The 14,206-nt window shown below is 45.2% G+C and overlaps 2 protein-coding genes across 3 annotated transcripts in view; one reads left to right on the forward strand and one right to left on the reverse strand.

Moving 5' to 3' along the window:
- LOC139991532 (uncharacterized) overlaps window positions 1-14,206 on the forward strand; it is a 233,484-nt gene that overhangs the window by 97,959 nt on the left and 121,319 nt on the right. The gene's annotated exons all lie outside the window — the stretch shown is intronic.
- The window catches only part of Dtn (transmembrane protein 132C dtn), an 81,275-nt gene that overhangs the window by 6,571 nt on the left and 60,498 nt on the right, over window positions 1-14,206 (reverse strand). Inside the window, exons 4-9 of one of the 2 annotated variants that reach the window (XM_072011799.1) lie at window positions 13,168-13,311; window positions 7,441-7,696; window positions 3,041-3,184; window positions 2,136-2,969; window positions 1,401-1,839; window positions 289-734 (exon numbers count right to left, since the gene is read on the reverse strand). In XM_072011799.1, the coding sequence (XP_071867900.1) occupies window positions 289-734; window positions 1,401-1,839; window positions 2,136-2,969; window positions 3,041-3,184; window positions 7,441-7,696; window positions 13,168-13,311 (2,263 nt within the window). The remainder of the gene's footprint in view (window positions 1-288; window positions 735-1,400; window positions 1,840-2,135; window positions 2,970-3,040; window positions 3,185-7,440; window positions 7,697-13,167; window positions 13,312-14,206) is intronic. The other variant, XM_072011800.1, reaches the window with a different exon arrangement.

Here is a 14,206-nt window from a genome sequence, read left to right on the forward strand (position 1 = left end):
CACATAGATATCAATTAAATCTATTGAAAATATTGGAATTAAATATTTGTTTATTTAATCCAAATATTTCCTTTAATTAAATGCCTGTGTAACGTATGAAATTCAGCCTTTGAACTCGACAGCTTTAGCCGGCAAATAGTATCGACGTGTAGATCATTTAAGATTGTTGTTGCATCGATACTATGCTATCGAATAAGCGATAGTTGCGAATACGTGCAAGTTGATTCGACGTCGTTCGCACGTTACGCTATCGCATGGTTCAAACTCGTCAAAATGTAGCATCGATACCTGTTGCGGTCCGCAAGCGGCTCTCTCGAGAGTGGCTCTGCCCAGCCAGACCCAATCGTGCGCGTTCGTGGTAGACTCTCTGGGAGGTCTTCTTCCCGATGCCAGTTGGTTGGCGGCTGCTCTGGCCCTGGCTGCTCCTGACAGTACCGGAAGCGCTGACCCGGCTAGCGGAGAATCCGGCGGCTGTGGTTTGAACTTGCTCGCGTAGACCACGCAGGAGACGAGGAAGACGACGATGGCGAAACAGAAGGCTGCCAGAAGGATGTACATCCCGATCTCGAGTGGGCTCATACGCGCTCCTCCGTGATGCCGTATCCCAACGCCGCCCATTCCTCCTGAAGACATGCCATTAGCTATAGCCGTGCGGTGCTGCCGTGCCTGCACCAAAGGTTCGTGCTCGTGCTTGTGCTCGTGCTCGTGCCCGTTCTCGTCTTTCAGCGGTAGCCCTTTGCACAAAAAACAAAGAGACAGAAAGAGAGAGGAGAAGAGTGAGAAACGAGTACTGGAAGTAGAGAACGAGGCAGCTCCCGGCTAGCTGCGTATCCTCCCGCGCGACCAGCTGCCTGCAGAAAAGCGACATCGATGCTTCGCGTCATGCACGGACAGAGAGAGAACGTGTCGAAGCTGACAGGTCGAAGAATTCTCGCATATTACTGGTACGCACGCTCACCGGACCCGTCAGTTCGCTAAGCGATAGAGGATCAAGCGGTGAAGAAGATTCGAAGCGATGGCGAAGTGACGAGCAACGGAGATTCAAACGAAGAAACGGAAGGTGATGGAAAGCGAAAGAAGCTGTTACGCAATTCGTCCGACAAGTCCAGTAAGAACAGTTTATTCTTTTTGGTTATTTGGTCGTTGCAATAGTTATCCCTGATCAAAATACTTATTATTCGCTGATATTCTCCTTTCGGTTGTTTTAATAACGCGACACGGACTTATTGGACGACCAATAATAAAACCAATGACACGATTTATGCTAAGTTTTGAGATTGACAGAGATAGAAATCGATGGAAGTAAGAGGACGTAAAGCGCTACGAAAATATACAGTGGCATTCATCGAAAAGAAAAAGAGTGCGAGAGTGTGCGACGAAGGAGAACTGGATCTATTTACCGATGAGAATGTCGTGCAAATCAGGAGCCATCTCTCCCCTGCTGGTCTTCCTTTCTCTGTGATGATGAGAGCCAACCGTTCCACCTCCGTCATTCTGTACGAACTCGGGTCGATTGGGAAGATCGCTGGAGGCAAAGTCCACCTCAACGTTGGCGGAAGCGCTGGCAAGGGCTGCCGCGGTCGCTCTTTGAGATCCTTTTCCAGACCTCCTGCCGGTTAGACGACAGGCGTCGGCCAATTGAAGACTGACTCGTAACAAATCGCCTCTCCCTTCGCCGACCGCAATCACTCGAGGATGATGAGAAGCGACCATCGGAGCGAATGCCACCACTTCCGGGTCTAGACTCTCCACTAACAAGTGGTAGTCGTTCACAGCGATTTCTCTCAACGGTGTTCTCGTACCGTCAGAAAATTCCACGTCTATGTCCAGCAGTCCCTCCTATGTTCGATGCAGACATGCGAAAAATTATAATTCGATTGCCGCGTAAAGATATCCGAGGCAAAGTTTGTCTTCAAATAAATGCAAAAATATATTCAAATCATTAACGTTAGTTCTAATATTTAGCGAACGAAATGGCGAATCGTTAATCGTATTAACGAAAAGATATATTTGCATAGAAATCCCTAAGAAGGAAAATAATAAATTTCCTTATTGAAATTCGATCGTTTCTTCCTCGCAGCTAGATCTCTTACTCGATAGATATTTTACGCTAACAAGAGGAATATGTACCTCACCTGATACTGAGCAGTCAGCTTCCTCGTCACCGACGTCTCCGCGACATATCCATTTTCTATAGCAGTGTCCGGACTAATAGTGAGTTGTAAACCAGACACCACTCTAACTGACAACCTGGTGACCGCCACACGGTCGTTAACCACTCGCACTTCCTTCGCGCCGATTACTTTGCTCGTAATCGGCGAAAGAACCTGCACCTCCGTTCTACCCACTCCGCGACCTTGAACGATTCTCCCTTGTAACAGGTCAGCGATTCTGGGATCAGAAACTCGAAGCATTCCATTCACCAGATCTGTCACTCGTAGCCAGGTACGACGATTCACAAAGTAAGAGACTCTTCCTGAATCGTGATCGGTAGCCAGGAATCTCGCGTGTACTTCGATAGGACTCTGCTGGAATCGTAGTCTGCAATTGGTGGAAGATCCTCTATCTATAGAATTGATCGTATCCCATCCGTTATCGCTTCCTCGAAATCTTTCTTCCTGCTCGTCTTCTTCCAAAATCACATCCGCGTCTTCGATGTCCATCGAAGTGTCCTCCAATTCCGCGGCGCTTCTCTTTTTGGTTTTCGAGCTGGATTCGTTGGAACGTGAATTGGTGGAGTTCAGACTACGCTTGCTTTTCGCCCCTACAGCGTGTTCCTCGGGAACTTTCCAGCCTTTAATCTGACTTAATCTGGTGTCCGCCACGGTCATCTCCAAAGGGAATTCCGGCATCCAAACTGTGAATTTAGCCAGCCCTGTGTAAGTACCGTACTTAACGAGAACTGACGCGTTGCTGGAGCCACGTATCTCCGTGCCGTCCACGTACACGCTGCTACAAGAAGATGATACCTGTAACACAACACGTAACACCTTGTCAGAAACGATTCTTCTCGTAAAGCTGGAAACGGAAAGCCGCGTACCTTAAGCACACTCTCGTCCTCCGAGTGACAGGAGGATTGCAGCGTAACGTCGGCAACGGTTCCGGCCTGGCTTACGATGAAGACCTTCATCCCCTGGGACACTTGGCGACCCGTCAACACCGCGGTGTTCATCACCTCCCAGTTCTACGACGAAAATGAACTCGATTAAAGCATCGCCTTTGCCTCTATGACTCCTCGGGGATCTTGTTAAAGCGTTCTCCAACTCCATTTAGGAAAGTCGCTCGGTCGTATTAGCGAACGGCGATCGTCCCTTGTTCGTCGGAAGCTTTTGTTTGCTCCCAAGCGGGGCTGTCAGAAAAGTTTCGCGGATGGTCGCGGTCTGCAGTCGAGGGAAAAGCTTTTAAAGGGTCTCCTCGATGGCCTAGACGAGTCCATCAGCGTCGCTCGACCATTTCATATGTATACACGCGCCTGTATCACAGGTATACACGCACACGCGCACACACGTACGCACACGTACACAAAGGTGTAGTCGTATCGTTATGGAAGTTATTCTACGTGTTGGCTGTACATCATATTCCTTGCCGGTGTGTGTACTTTAGAACGGCCATTCAGTGGGAAAGGGGATGGCAGGACGAGAGACGAGAGCAGCCTGGTGCACGAGAAGCCATTTCCAAGTTGGCTTCCGTACAGTCTGCCCTTTGGAAGGAACATCAAACGACTCGGATATTGCAGCGAGGGAATTTAAATCTCTGACCCCGAGCGGCTCTCTATCCGTCCACCTACACCCGCTTGTCTCCGATTCTACGTGTGCGCTCATGCCACCTACATATATATATGTATGTATATATATATATATATATATGTATATATATCTTTGAACCCGCGCCCCTGGTTGGCATCGATAAGGTCGATCTTAGGCGAACGCAAAAAACCTGCCATTGAGTGCATTCCGAATAGCACAGGCTCATCGGACTTTCTCTTCTAAAGTGTTCCCTCCGGTCATCGATATTCTTTCGATTCACGCGACTTCGAATCGAGACTTGGAAGCGTATGGGCGCTTTTCCTGCTTGCACGAATCCTCCATTTAACCTAGGAGAATTTTCTCGCTGGAAAATTCGTCCGGATAACACCCACGGGATTTATTTTCGTCCTTCGCATCGGCGAGTTTGCTACGGTCGTTCGAGATAGGGTGAGAGTGCCAGTTACGGTATTTTAGCGATCGTCTCGATAACAAAAGCATTTGGGCGATCGAATTCCAGCAGAGCCGCCCCTTTTGTTCCAGCCAAAATCTCATTGAACCGTCGTTAGGGAAGCTGCTTTTAGAAATCCGTGACTGCGCGTGGAAGCAGGAACTGCGTTTAAAACAAACATCGAGCGCAACGCAGCTATCCGGTCACGGAGAGCCAAAGTTCCAAGGAACTCCGCCAACTCTGCGTAACCTCTTCTCTACCAAGTCGAGTAGTTGGTCGGCTTCGAACTACCAAACTTTATCAGGAATCTCTGATCTACTTAGCTCCGTTCTGCTGTTCGGCCGTGTACAAGATTTAGTTATGCATTATCAAGGTACCGCACCACACGTCAAAGGGCACGAGTCGTCCGTAGCGAGCTACTATTCCTGGATAACCAGGCTGCATTTCTTATCCTCGTGGCCTAAATATTTATACGCCCGGCCCGGCTGCCGTACCGTCGTCGGCCTTCCGCCAAAATATTTTCTTTTCGTTGATTAAACGAGCGTGGAGATTCGCGTTTGGCCAGCTACGCGAAAAGCAGCCGCGGCATAGATGCTGCATAGAGTTAAGCCGGACCGGGAGAGCTTTGCCGAGTGCGAACAGACGACGAGGGTGTCTCTTTTAATTAAAAACTTCCCCTCCTTCCGCTTGGCGGAGGCAACGAGCAATTAGAGTACGGATAATCAAGAAGCTTCCGACAACTTGCCCCTTCTGCCAGCCTTTCAAAGGAATATGTAAGCGAATTAACGAACTAATTAATCAATTAGGCAGCTCGTGCACGAATCTCCTGCTGATTGTCGTGTACACAGAGCGTTCCCGCCTCCCCGCCTTCTACCCCCTTTCCGAAGCTGACCGATTTCACGTCGTTTAATTCGCAAGTTGCGGATCGATGCCGAAACGCGCCAGAGTTAAAGGAACTAACACCGAAATCAATTAACCTCGGTACACTAAGCTTCCAAAATATCGGTCAAAGAACCGAGAATAAATCGAATAAATTTCTCCGAATGACGTATCACCAGGAGGCCGACGATAAAAACCGGTCGAGGACACGGACGTGCCCTGTTTTATCTCGAGGAAAAACTACATCTCTAAACCTTTTGGCCGCAGAGCTGCGAGTTAATGGCGGTGCCTTTTTGCCAAGAGGAAATCTACCCGCGTCCCATTATTAGTTTATCAACGACATAGTCTCAGACTATATCACGACCATACCCAGATACTAACTTCGAGACGTTCTCTTGGTGCAAGAAACTAAATTTCGCCACTGTCGTTTCGTTCTCTTTGTCACCCGGCGAAATACGTGCTGTGTTAGAAAAGTAACGAGACTGATGTCATTTCTTGCGACTTATTGTTCGCAACGGCATCGAAACCTTACTTCGCCAGCGGAGTCGCACATTTATACCGTTGCTTTTATATCAGCTACAATTCCGTAGCTACAGCACGTATGCTTTTACGATGATTTGTGTAAACGCGTGCGTTAGGTAGAGAAAATGGAAGAACCACGTGTTAAACATCGTTATGCTCCAAAATTCTGTGCCGAAACGAATAAAAAAATGACGAATAGGTACATGAGAAAAAAGGTAAAAATACAGAATAACGTTTTTCATTTTCAACGGAACAGAGTTTGAACACGTTTCATTAATATTGCTCGATAAATCGTCAAATTCCATTTTCTCACAAATTACGTTATTCCAGATTTCTGATTTAGCTTTTCACGACGGATCGCTCTCTCCTTGATTGTACCATAATTGCTGAGAGACTACGCTACATAAGTAAAGTACATTATTATTTCTTGCAAAGTTCTGTAGCCGAAGTCGTACTTTCAACCCTCTAACGCCTCGGTTTTCACAAAAAAGAAAAAAAGAAAGAACGGATCACGAGGACATATGCCACGTACAGGTCCGTATCGATCGGCACTTCTGCCGGCGGTTATCGGCCAACTTAGCGGATTCTTTTTCAAGAGATCTCGAGAACGGCGGCGGATACGTCGAAGGACAGAAAACGAGGGTTGGCTGGTCTAAAAATCGTGCCGGTTCGACGAGTAGCGATATTGGTTCGCGTAGGAGACTAGTACTCGCCTTTTCTTCTCCCTCTTTTTTCTCTCTCCATCTGGTTGCTTCTTTTATTTCTTAACCGGCGCGAATTCGTAGAATTCCGTCGTAGTTTCCGCCGTGGAATTCCGGATGCACGTTCCAGGCACAGTTGGCGGGAATGAAAATCGTCGGGCACGTATTCGATGGTGTCTCCCGACAGGAATTGCACCAGGAAGTTCTCTTTATCGCCACCGTTTCTCCAACCTCTGACCGCGCGTATCGGATCGCAAACACAAACATCCAACGTTCTTGCGACCAATCGAATTTTACGAACAACAAAGCGGCAACGAGGTTCGTCGTCGAGATTTTGTTAGAGAATACACGCGACACTGAATAATCTTCGTGGCGTAGCTAACCAGGCTTCAGGGATATGCACGCACCATTGCGGTGATTCAGGATTCCCCGGCTTACGGTCTCATCCCCCTCGAGGAAGACAAGGTTTTTATCTCGACCAGCTTAAGCAGCTAATATAAGGTTACCGTGGATGGAAACGATATAGAGTGGCCGTAAAATCAGGGGAAAATTAAAATTTATACTTCCGAGTGGCGAAACGTGTTATTTGAGAGATTATTGGACAGCCATAGTGACCGAGTACCTTTCGAGACTGTTGTGCCAAGTTGAAACTGTCTTTGTATTACTTTTCAAAAGAATACAGCGAGAGAGTATTCGAACACAAGCGTAAAAATCTATAGAAACATCTTGAAATTTCATTAGGTGATCTGACGCGATAACGATTCGCCGATTAACCAGGTCCAAGCGCGTTAAAATTCGTATTCGTGTAATTAGAAAAAAAAAAAAAAAAAAAGAAAATAAAGAAGAAAATGAAACGTAGAGCTTGGCAAAGAGACATCCAAAGTAAAAATACGTGTACATACATTTTGTAGTTATTGCATCTTCGTAAAGAAACTTACGATTCCGAGTAAGAGTACGTTAATGGAAATGTCTTCTTAGATCTTTAATTTAGAACGACGTTGTATCGTTCCCACCTAGCATAGAACAGAAAATACGTAGAAACATATCTCGGTCAAAGTCGAGTAATCTTCATTATCTCGACGTTATCGAAAAGAAAACGCTAGAAAGGCAAACTTTGCGCACGTGAGAGAGGGAGAGAGCTCACCTTGGATATAGGCAGCACGGCCTGAATGTCGTCTTTCTGTATTTCCAGGCGAACCTGTAGCTTTCGCCTCTCGGCGTGATGATGATGATGGTGTTGCATCTGTCTCTGCTGTAGTCGCTGTTGATCCATTCCATTTAGCTGAGAGCCGTTGTCGAAAGCGTAACGTACGCTCCACACGATTCGACCACCATCCCAATTCCCTTCCACCCCCTCCTCGCTCGCCTCTAGAAGCATCGTCAGGATCTCCTCTGCCGATCTGGAAATGACAAAGATGCGTTCCCAGTGACAGGATCCCGATTGTTTCCCGACAGTAATTCTAGCCGCTCGATGCCAGTCAGATTCATCGCCAGCCGTTTATATCCGAAACGCCCCAATTCCTCGCGTAACGCGAACGTCCACGGAGTGTCGAGCGTATTTGGAGAAGGGGTGAACTATTTACAGAACCGATTTCTTTGACGCAGCCATGGTAGATAGAGTTTTTCACGAAAGTGCCGCGAGGCGGGATACCGATCTACTTTCCTTTGAAGTTCGTCTGTCGGTCAATGATTTTGTTTAGTCACCTTGGCGATTCCCTTGATATTCTAGAATTCTATTTTTAGACTTGTCTATCGCATCTGGGATATTACACGATGGTGTTTTCTTTAAACGTTGCTCACTAATCTACCCCTTTGCATTCGGAAACTTACATCTGATCGTCTATCAGCAACACGGACACACACACCCTTCTTACAAAATAACGAAAACCAAAATTATATTCACTCGGTTTCTTTCGAATGGAACATTGTCATTATCGCTACTGTGGTTTTTCTCCGCATCGATTACTTGCTTTCTCGTAACATAGTTTTTGCAATATCCGCATAAACGTTTAAATCAAACTCACCGCTGTTTATATCGTAACTCTCACTCGTTTTCATTTTTCCACTGTTTTACAAACTAAATAAATGAGTGAGAAAAATCGCATCCGATACGCGTGGCTCGATCGTTCGATACGGTCTGCCCTCAGCTTCGCAAGTGTATTCTTCTTATAATGCCACAATAATCAGCTCGTGTATGTTTCCGCGACAGCGAAGTATTGTTACATCACAGAAGTTATGTTACACCACGAAGCAGAAAAAATTTCTGGAAAGAGAAACGCTCTTTATCATCGCTGTGTCACAGCGCCGACATCGCTGCGAAGACTTTCGTACTGCCAGCTAATATTCTCTTACGTATATCTGAGTATACATTTCATTTCTATATTTGTTTTTTTCGTGCAACGTGAAACGAAACTTTCGAGGAAAGGTATATTTCATAAAAATGTTCGGCTCGTGTAATTTCCTGCTACATAATCGTCAGTAATCTCGTCGTGTTCCCTTAGAGGAGAAATCCGAGTTGTTTGCTAGATTTACGATGTCCCCTCGGAAGGCACATTGGAGCGCAAAGGTTTAGAGAACCATCAAACACGATGATATTTTATATAAATTGATATTTTTCACTGCTGTTATCCATCCTCTAGATACTTTAATATAAATCTGTCATTTTTTTCATCGCGCGTGCCTCGCCGTATGACACATAAAACGTATAATATAATAATAATTTAATTTGTAGTAATAAATATAAAAGACAAGTTAAAAAATAAATAAACTAAAATTTGTTAGAACAGCAACGACCAAGTAAAATTTGTTAGAATTCTCGATAGATAAATTTTCCAGTTAGTTGTCCTGATGCTTATGGCCGGCGGGGTGTGCGATAGACTCAACGTAGCAGCAAACTCAAAGACCCGTGAGGTAACTAACGAATAAGACTTGCCAAAACTAGACAGAAGAAGAACCAAGCGTAAAACGTGGAAGTTCATCCAGTGAAACAGTCCTGACTAGAGAAGCGGACGTGGGTAAGTTGTTACGTTAAAGCGTCCTCGTAGCCGGTATTTCTCAAGCTCCGTGGAACTAACGAGGATTTCGCCGAACAATCAGCGAGACGAGTAACTCGCGTCGAGGGTATTTCTAGTTACAAGTCGTTGGTGTTACGTAACGCGAGGCGCAACACGGTTGTGTTACAAAGTCGGCGGCGTTTCACGATTCCGTCGAACACGCGTTAACGATCCATCCGTCTGCGTTTGACCGTGAACAAGGATCACCATGGAACAGACGGTTATTACCGAAGGATTTACGACTCGGAACAAGCCTGCTTCCCATCAGTTTTCACAAATTGAAGAGAAGAACCGTCTATCTTGAGATCCCTCGAAGTTTACGGGCTACGAAATCACGAAGAGATCTGTCTTGATGAGAATTCCAATACTCGAGAACGCAATACGAGCAAAATAATCTTCTACGCTTGATGCAAGCTACACTGGCTCACGAACATATTTGGAAAACCATAGAGAACGTTTATGTCCATATTGTACGCGTTATGTGAAACATTTTGAAATTTCATTAGCGCTGTAACGAGATACGACCGTCACGATTATGTTGGTAAAATATGGAACGAATCTGAGAATGTATATGGAAATTGCAAGATATTTATTCTAAACATATATTCGGCGAGAAATACTGTATTTTTAAACGTATAACAAATGTTAAATATAGTGCCACTGAATATCATGGTTTATTAATATAGCGAATAATTTAATGTTTAAATATTTTCCTAATCTCTGTGAAATATATATTCGCGCTAAATGTAAATATTTTCAAACTTTGATAAATTTTAAATTCCACTATATCGTTCCACCTTTTGCACATTATACACCTATCTATTTCAATTATTGCTCTAAGGAATAATATAGTTCCTGATCCTTTTCATTCGGTTTCGCGTTTATGAGAAAAATCTTGCCATCTTCTCCTTCTTCGTTTTATTTCGATTGGAGAGCAATTGTGGATGGCATGGCGCGATAGAGAAAAGCAAAAACAAACGGAGTTAAAGGTTGTGAGATTTATCGGTGTCTCGTAGAAGAAAGAATGGGATTTAGAACGGTGGAAGACGAGAACAACGCGAAAACGATTGGATTTGAAAATGAAATGCAATGGAAGAAAATTAGCAGAAAAGCTGATACACGAAAGAAGAATCGAGATGGAGTTTGATTCCTGGTAACGATACCAAGGTTTCTATATACGTTTTATCGAGAGCATAGGTCTCGGTGTTGCGTGTTTAGCGTTTTCACGACCGATGATCCAATACCATAGTACTAAACTGCTGATTCCAATGAAGCGGCGAATACGTAGAAGCAGTACAGGGGAGAGGGAGAGGAAATTAAATCGGAGCATCGCAGGGTTAGATGCGATAACATCATCTAATATACAGTGATACTCACTACTTTTACTTTTTGTCCGGACTACGCTGAAACGAACGTTTCGCGCCTCGATTCTTGACTGCGATAAAATCTTTCTCCGACTCTCGCCAAACACGGTCTCACCTCGTTCTCTTGCCTTTTCACCGTTCCTTTATGGTGTCATTTGCATATTTCCAAACCCTATTACCTTACGAGATTAACCTCCTCGAACAGATCCTGGTAGGTTCGTTTCGCGCTATGGAGAAATAGTTTGAAACGCGAGGAGCAATGATGACTCCTCCATCGATACGTATCGATGCGTTAGCTTTTTCAACAGCTTCTAACAGGTATCTGTATAATTTCGTGCGTTCGAGAAAGTGTTCGGATACGACAGCAAACACGTCTACGCTGCCACATCGATACGTTTGATTTGACATATTTTGTAGAGAAAATTATCTCCTAGAACAACTGCTATATTTTTAGTTTTGCAATTTTTCGTTTGGAATGCGAAGATGTTGGACGCGTCGCGATACGTTTGTTCGACGATACGAGAGCAAAGATAGCTTCCGCACGATGTCGATACGTAAGCTTTTTTTATAGTTCATATTTGTTTAATTCATACACGGAATAAAGTCCCATGTACAAGAGGTTAACGCAACACGTATAAAAATACCGAAGCGTATAAGAAGATATGTTACGTAAGTTTTCAAAAAGCTTGTTACTCCAAAATAACGCGAACGCGTGTACGTGCAGAAATGAGAAAAACAAAGACGAACGACTGTCTGGAGAAGCGATCAAATTTACTACGACTTGGAATTACGTTTGCGAGAAATATTGGGTCGCAGCTGTATCGCGATACTGAAATAATCCAATAACGGATTAATCTCGGCCGGTCCAGTGATCTATCAGCTTCCCATGAGTACCACTGCTCTTCCGATACGTCGCTTCTTCTTTCTATCTCGAGCTTATCAGGCGTCCGTTAGTGCCGCTATATAAGACCGCGAGCAGACGAGCCGCCAAGTTCGATATCACGGATTCAGCCGGTGAATTATCTTCGCGAGTACGACATGCGTTCCAGTGCATTAATAATCGTCGCTCTGTCCGCTGTGGTGGCCTCGATGATCTACATCGAAGCATATCCACTGGCCGAACAGAGGCCGCTTGGGCCAGAGGGAAATACAGCCGCCGTGAAGCCATCTACGGACTCGTCCAGCCAAGAATCCAGCAGCAGCAGCGACGAGGAGAAAACCAGGAACGTGAACGGAAAGGCCAAGAGAGAAGCGATCGACGTGGCTGAGATGTTGATCGAGGAAGAAAAAGGAGTTTCTGTAAGGTTGGAACGATCGACCAAGAAGAAAAACGACGACGACGACGATAGTAGCAGCAGCAGTAGCAGCAGCAGCAGCAGCAGTAGCAGCAGCAGCAGCAGCTCTTCCAGCGACAGCGAGGACGATAAGAAGAAGTCGAAAAAGAAATACGACTGTGACGATAGCGACGATAGTGACGACGATGATTGCAAGAAGAAGAAAAAGTCGAGGAGGAAGAACTGCGACGACAGTGACGACAGCGACGATAGTGACGACGATGATTGCAAGAAGAAGAAAAAATTGAGGAGGAAGAACTGCGACAACGGTGACGACAGCGACGATAGTGACGACGATGATTGCAAGAAGAACAAGAAATCGAAGAAGAAGGACGACGACAGCGACGACAGCGACGATAGTGACGACGATGATTGCAAGAAGAACAAGAAATCGAAGAAGAAGGACGACGACAGCGACGATAGCAACGACAACGACGATGACGATAGCGGGTGCACTAGGAGGAAGTACAAGAGGGAAGTTGATGGACAGGACAATGATACGGTGAGCAAATCCTCTTCCGAGGAGAAGAACAAACCGTAGTCTTTACAACTTGCTGAACCTCTCTAAGAATCCATGTAGAGGTTCCTTCAACGTAGAAGCCGATTTTCGCACATCTTTGGAGACACGGAGAAAAGGAAGAAGAATCAGAGAAGAGACACGTAGACAGCGAATGTCATTACGTTTACGAGGAAAAGGAACGTCGTAGATCGCGATATTCCGTTTATTGCATATTGTTCAGTAGATTTTACGACGTAACAATTGTTTAGATAGGCATATGTAGATAAAGTTCGTCGTATTATCGTTCTTAATATCGTTCGTAAAGGTTTTATTAATGTGCGCGTCATTTTGATTCGTACATCGATACGCGCTTGTACACTTCTACGGTATTTCTCTTCTTGGAATATTTCCGTAATAAAATGAAAGTACACGTGTCTCTCGATTAATTTTCATTTCTCACCTAGCCCTTACAGCGGTTTACGAAGATCGCTTCCCGTACAAAACTTTTACGTTCGAATATACTTTCCCCAGTCATCGTAAATCGCTCGTCTCATCTTCGTGACAGAATACAACGAATGTACATAACGAAAAGCATTCGCGCAAAAATAGCGACGTACTTACGCGCTTGGTAATCGCGAAGCATTCTCCTTTCGCCTGGCAGTGAACGTGGCGATCGTGTTCTTCGCGTTGATCTTGCTGTCGACGATCCAGTCGGGATTACTGGACGAGGCGTCCAAGATTTTTACGCCAGATTTCACCCTGGCCCTGTAACATTCGTCAAAATCTTTATCAACCGCGATATTAAACTATATTAAACGCCGAATAATTTCGTTTATTTTGCGCTGTCTGTTCGAGAATCAAAGAGAATACATTATTCAGAAAGCACGAGGAAATCCGATTGGTCGGAGCGAAATTCCATCGAAATTCGTGACGTGGCCAAACAGTCGGTTGAAAATGTCATGTAAACGGAAAAACGACAGAGTAAACGAGCGCGTTTCTCGGTCGTTCTGCCGAAACCGCGAGGAAAAAGGAGAGAAGAGGCAATTAAAAAATCAGCATCGAGGCTGTAGGAGGGCAAAAGAGAAGGAAAAATAGACGACGGAAGGCGAAGGAAAAAGGAAACGTCGGAACGCGGAAAATACGGTACTTCGGACGAGTTCAAGGGTGAAATAATTCTCGTGGCGCTACTTTTTCCAATAACCATAGGCACGCTGCGCTCGCGATCGATGCACAGCCCGGCAATTATCGGCTCAACTCCTTGGAATAATGCGACCGACCGGGCACACATCGTCAACTTTTCCAGCCCTTCGGTCCTTTCAATTATCCTAGGTGACTGCAAACGAAGCGTCACCTTCTTGGTGCGTACGTATCGGATTTCCGTTCGATCGCGTCTAACTGCTGGCCTGAACACACGGCACACTTTCAACCCTGAGTTTGGCCGTCGTTTCAACAACGTCCTCGTTTGCCATGGAATAACGCAAAAGCTGTCGCAGCTTTGACTCTCTATGTTTGCCAAACGATCCAAGTTTTCGTCCATATAGAATGATTTCTACTCTTCCGGTAAATTATAGGAGCATAATCTCTACAAACAAGATGTTAGATAACTAATCACTGTTACAAGCTAATTTAACGACGACCCTGGTCCGTTTGCACAATTTAA

Source organism: Bombus fervidus, chromosome 10 (genome assembly GCF_041682495.2).
Source record: "Bombus fervidus isolate BK054 chromosome 10, iyBomFerv1, whole genome shotgun sequence".
Classification (NCBI taxonomy): Eukaryota; Metazoa; Arthropoda; class Insecta; order Hymenoptera; family Apidae; genus Bombus; species Bombus fervidus.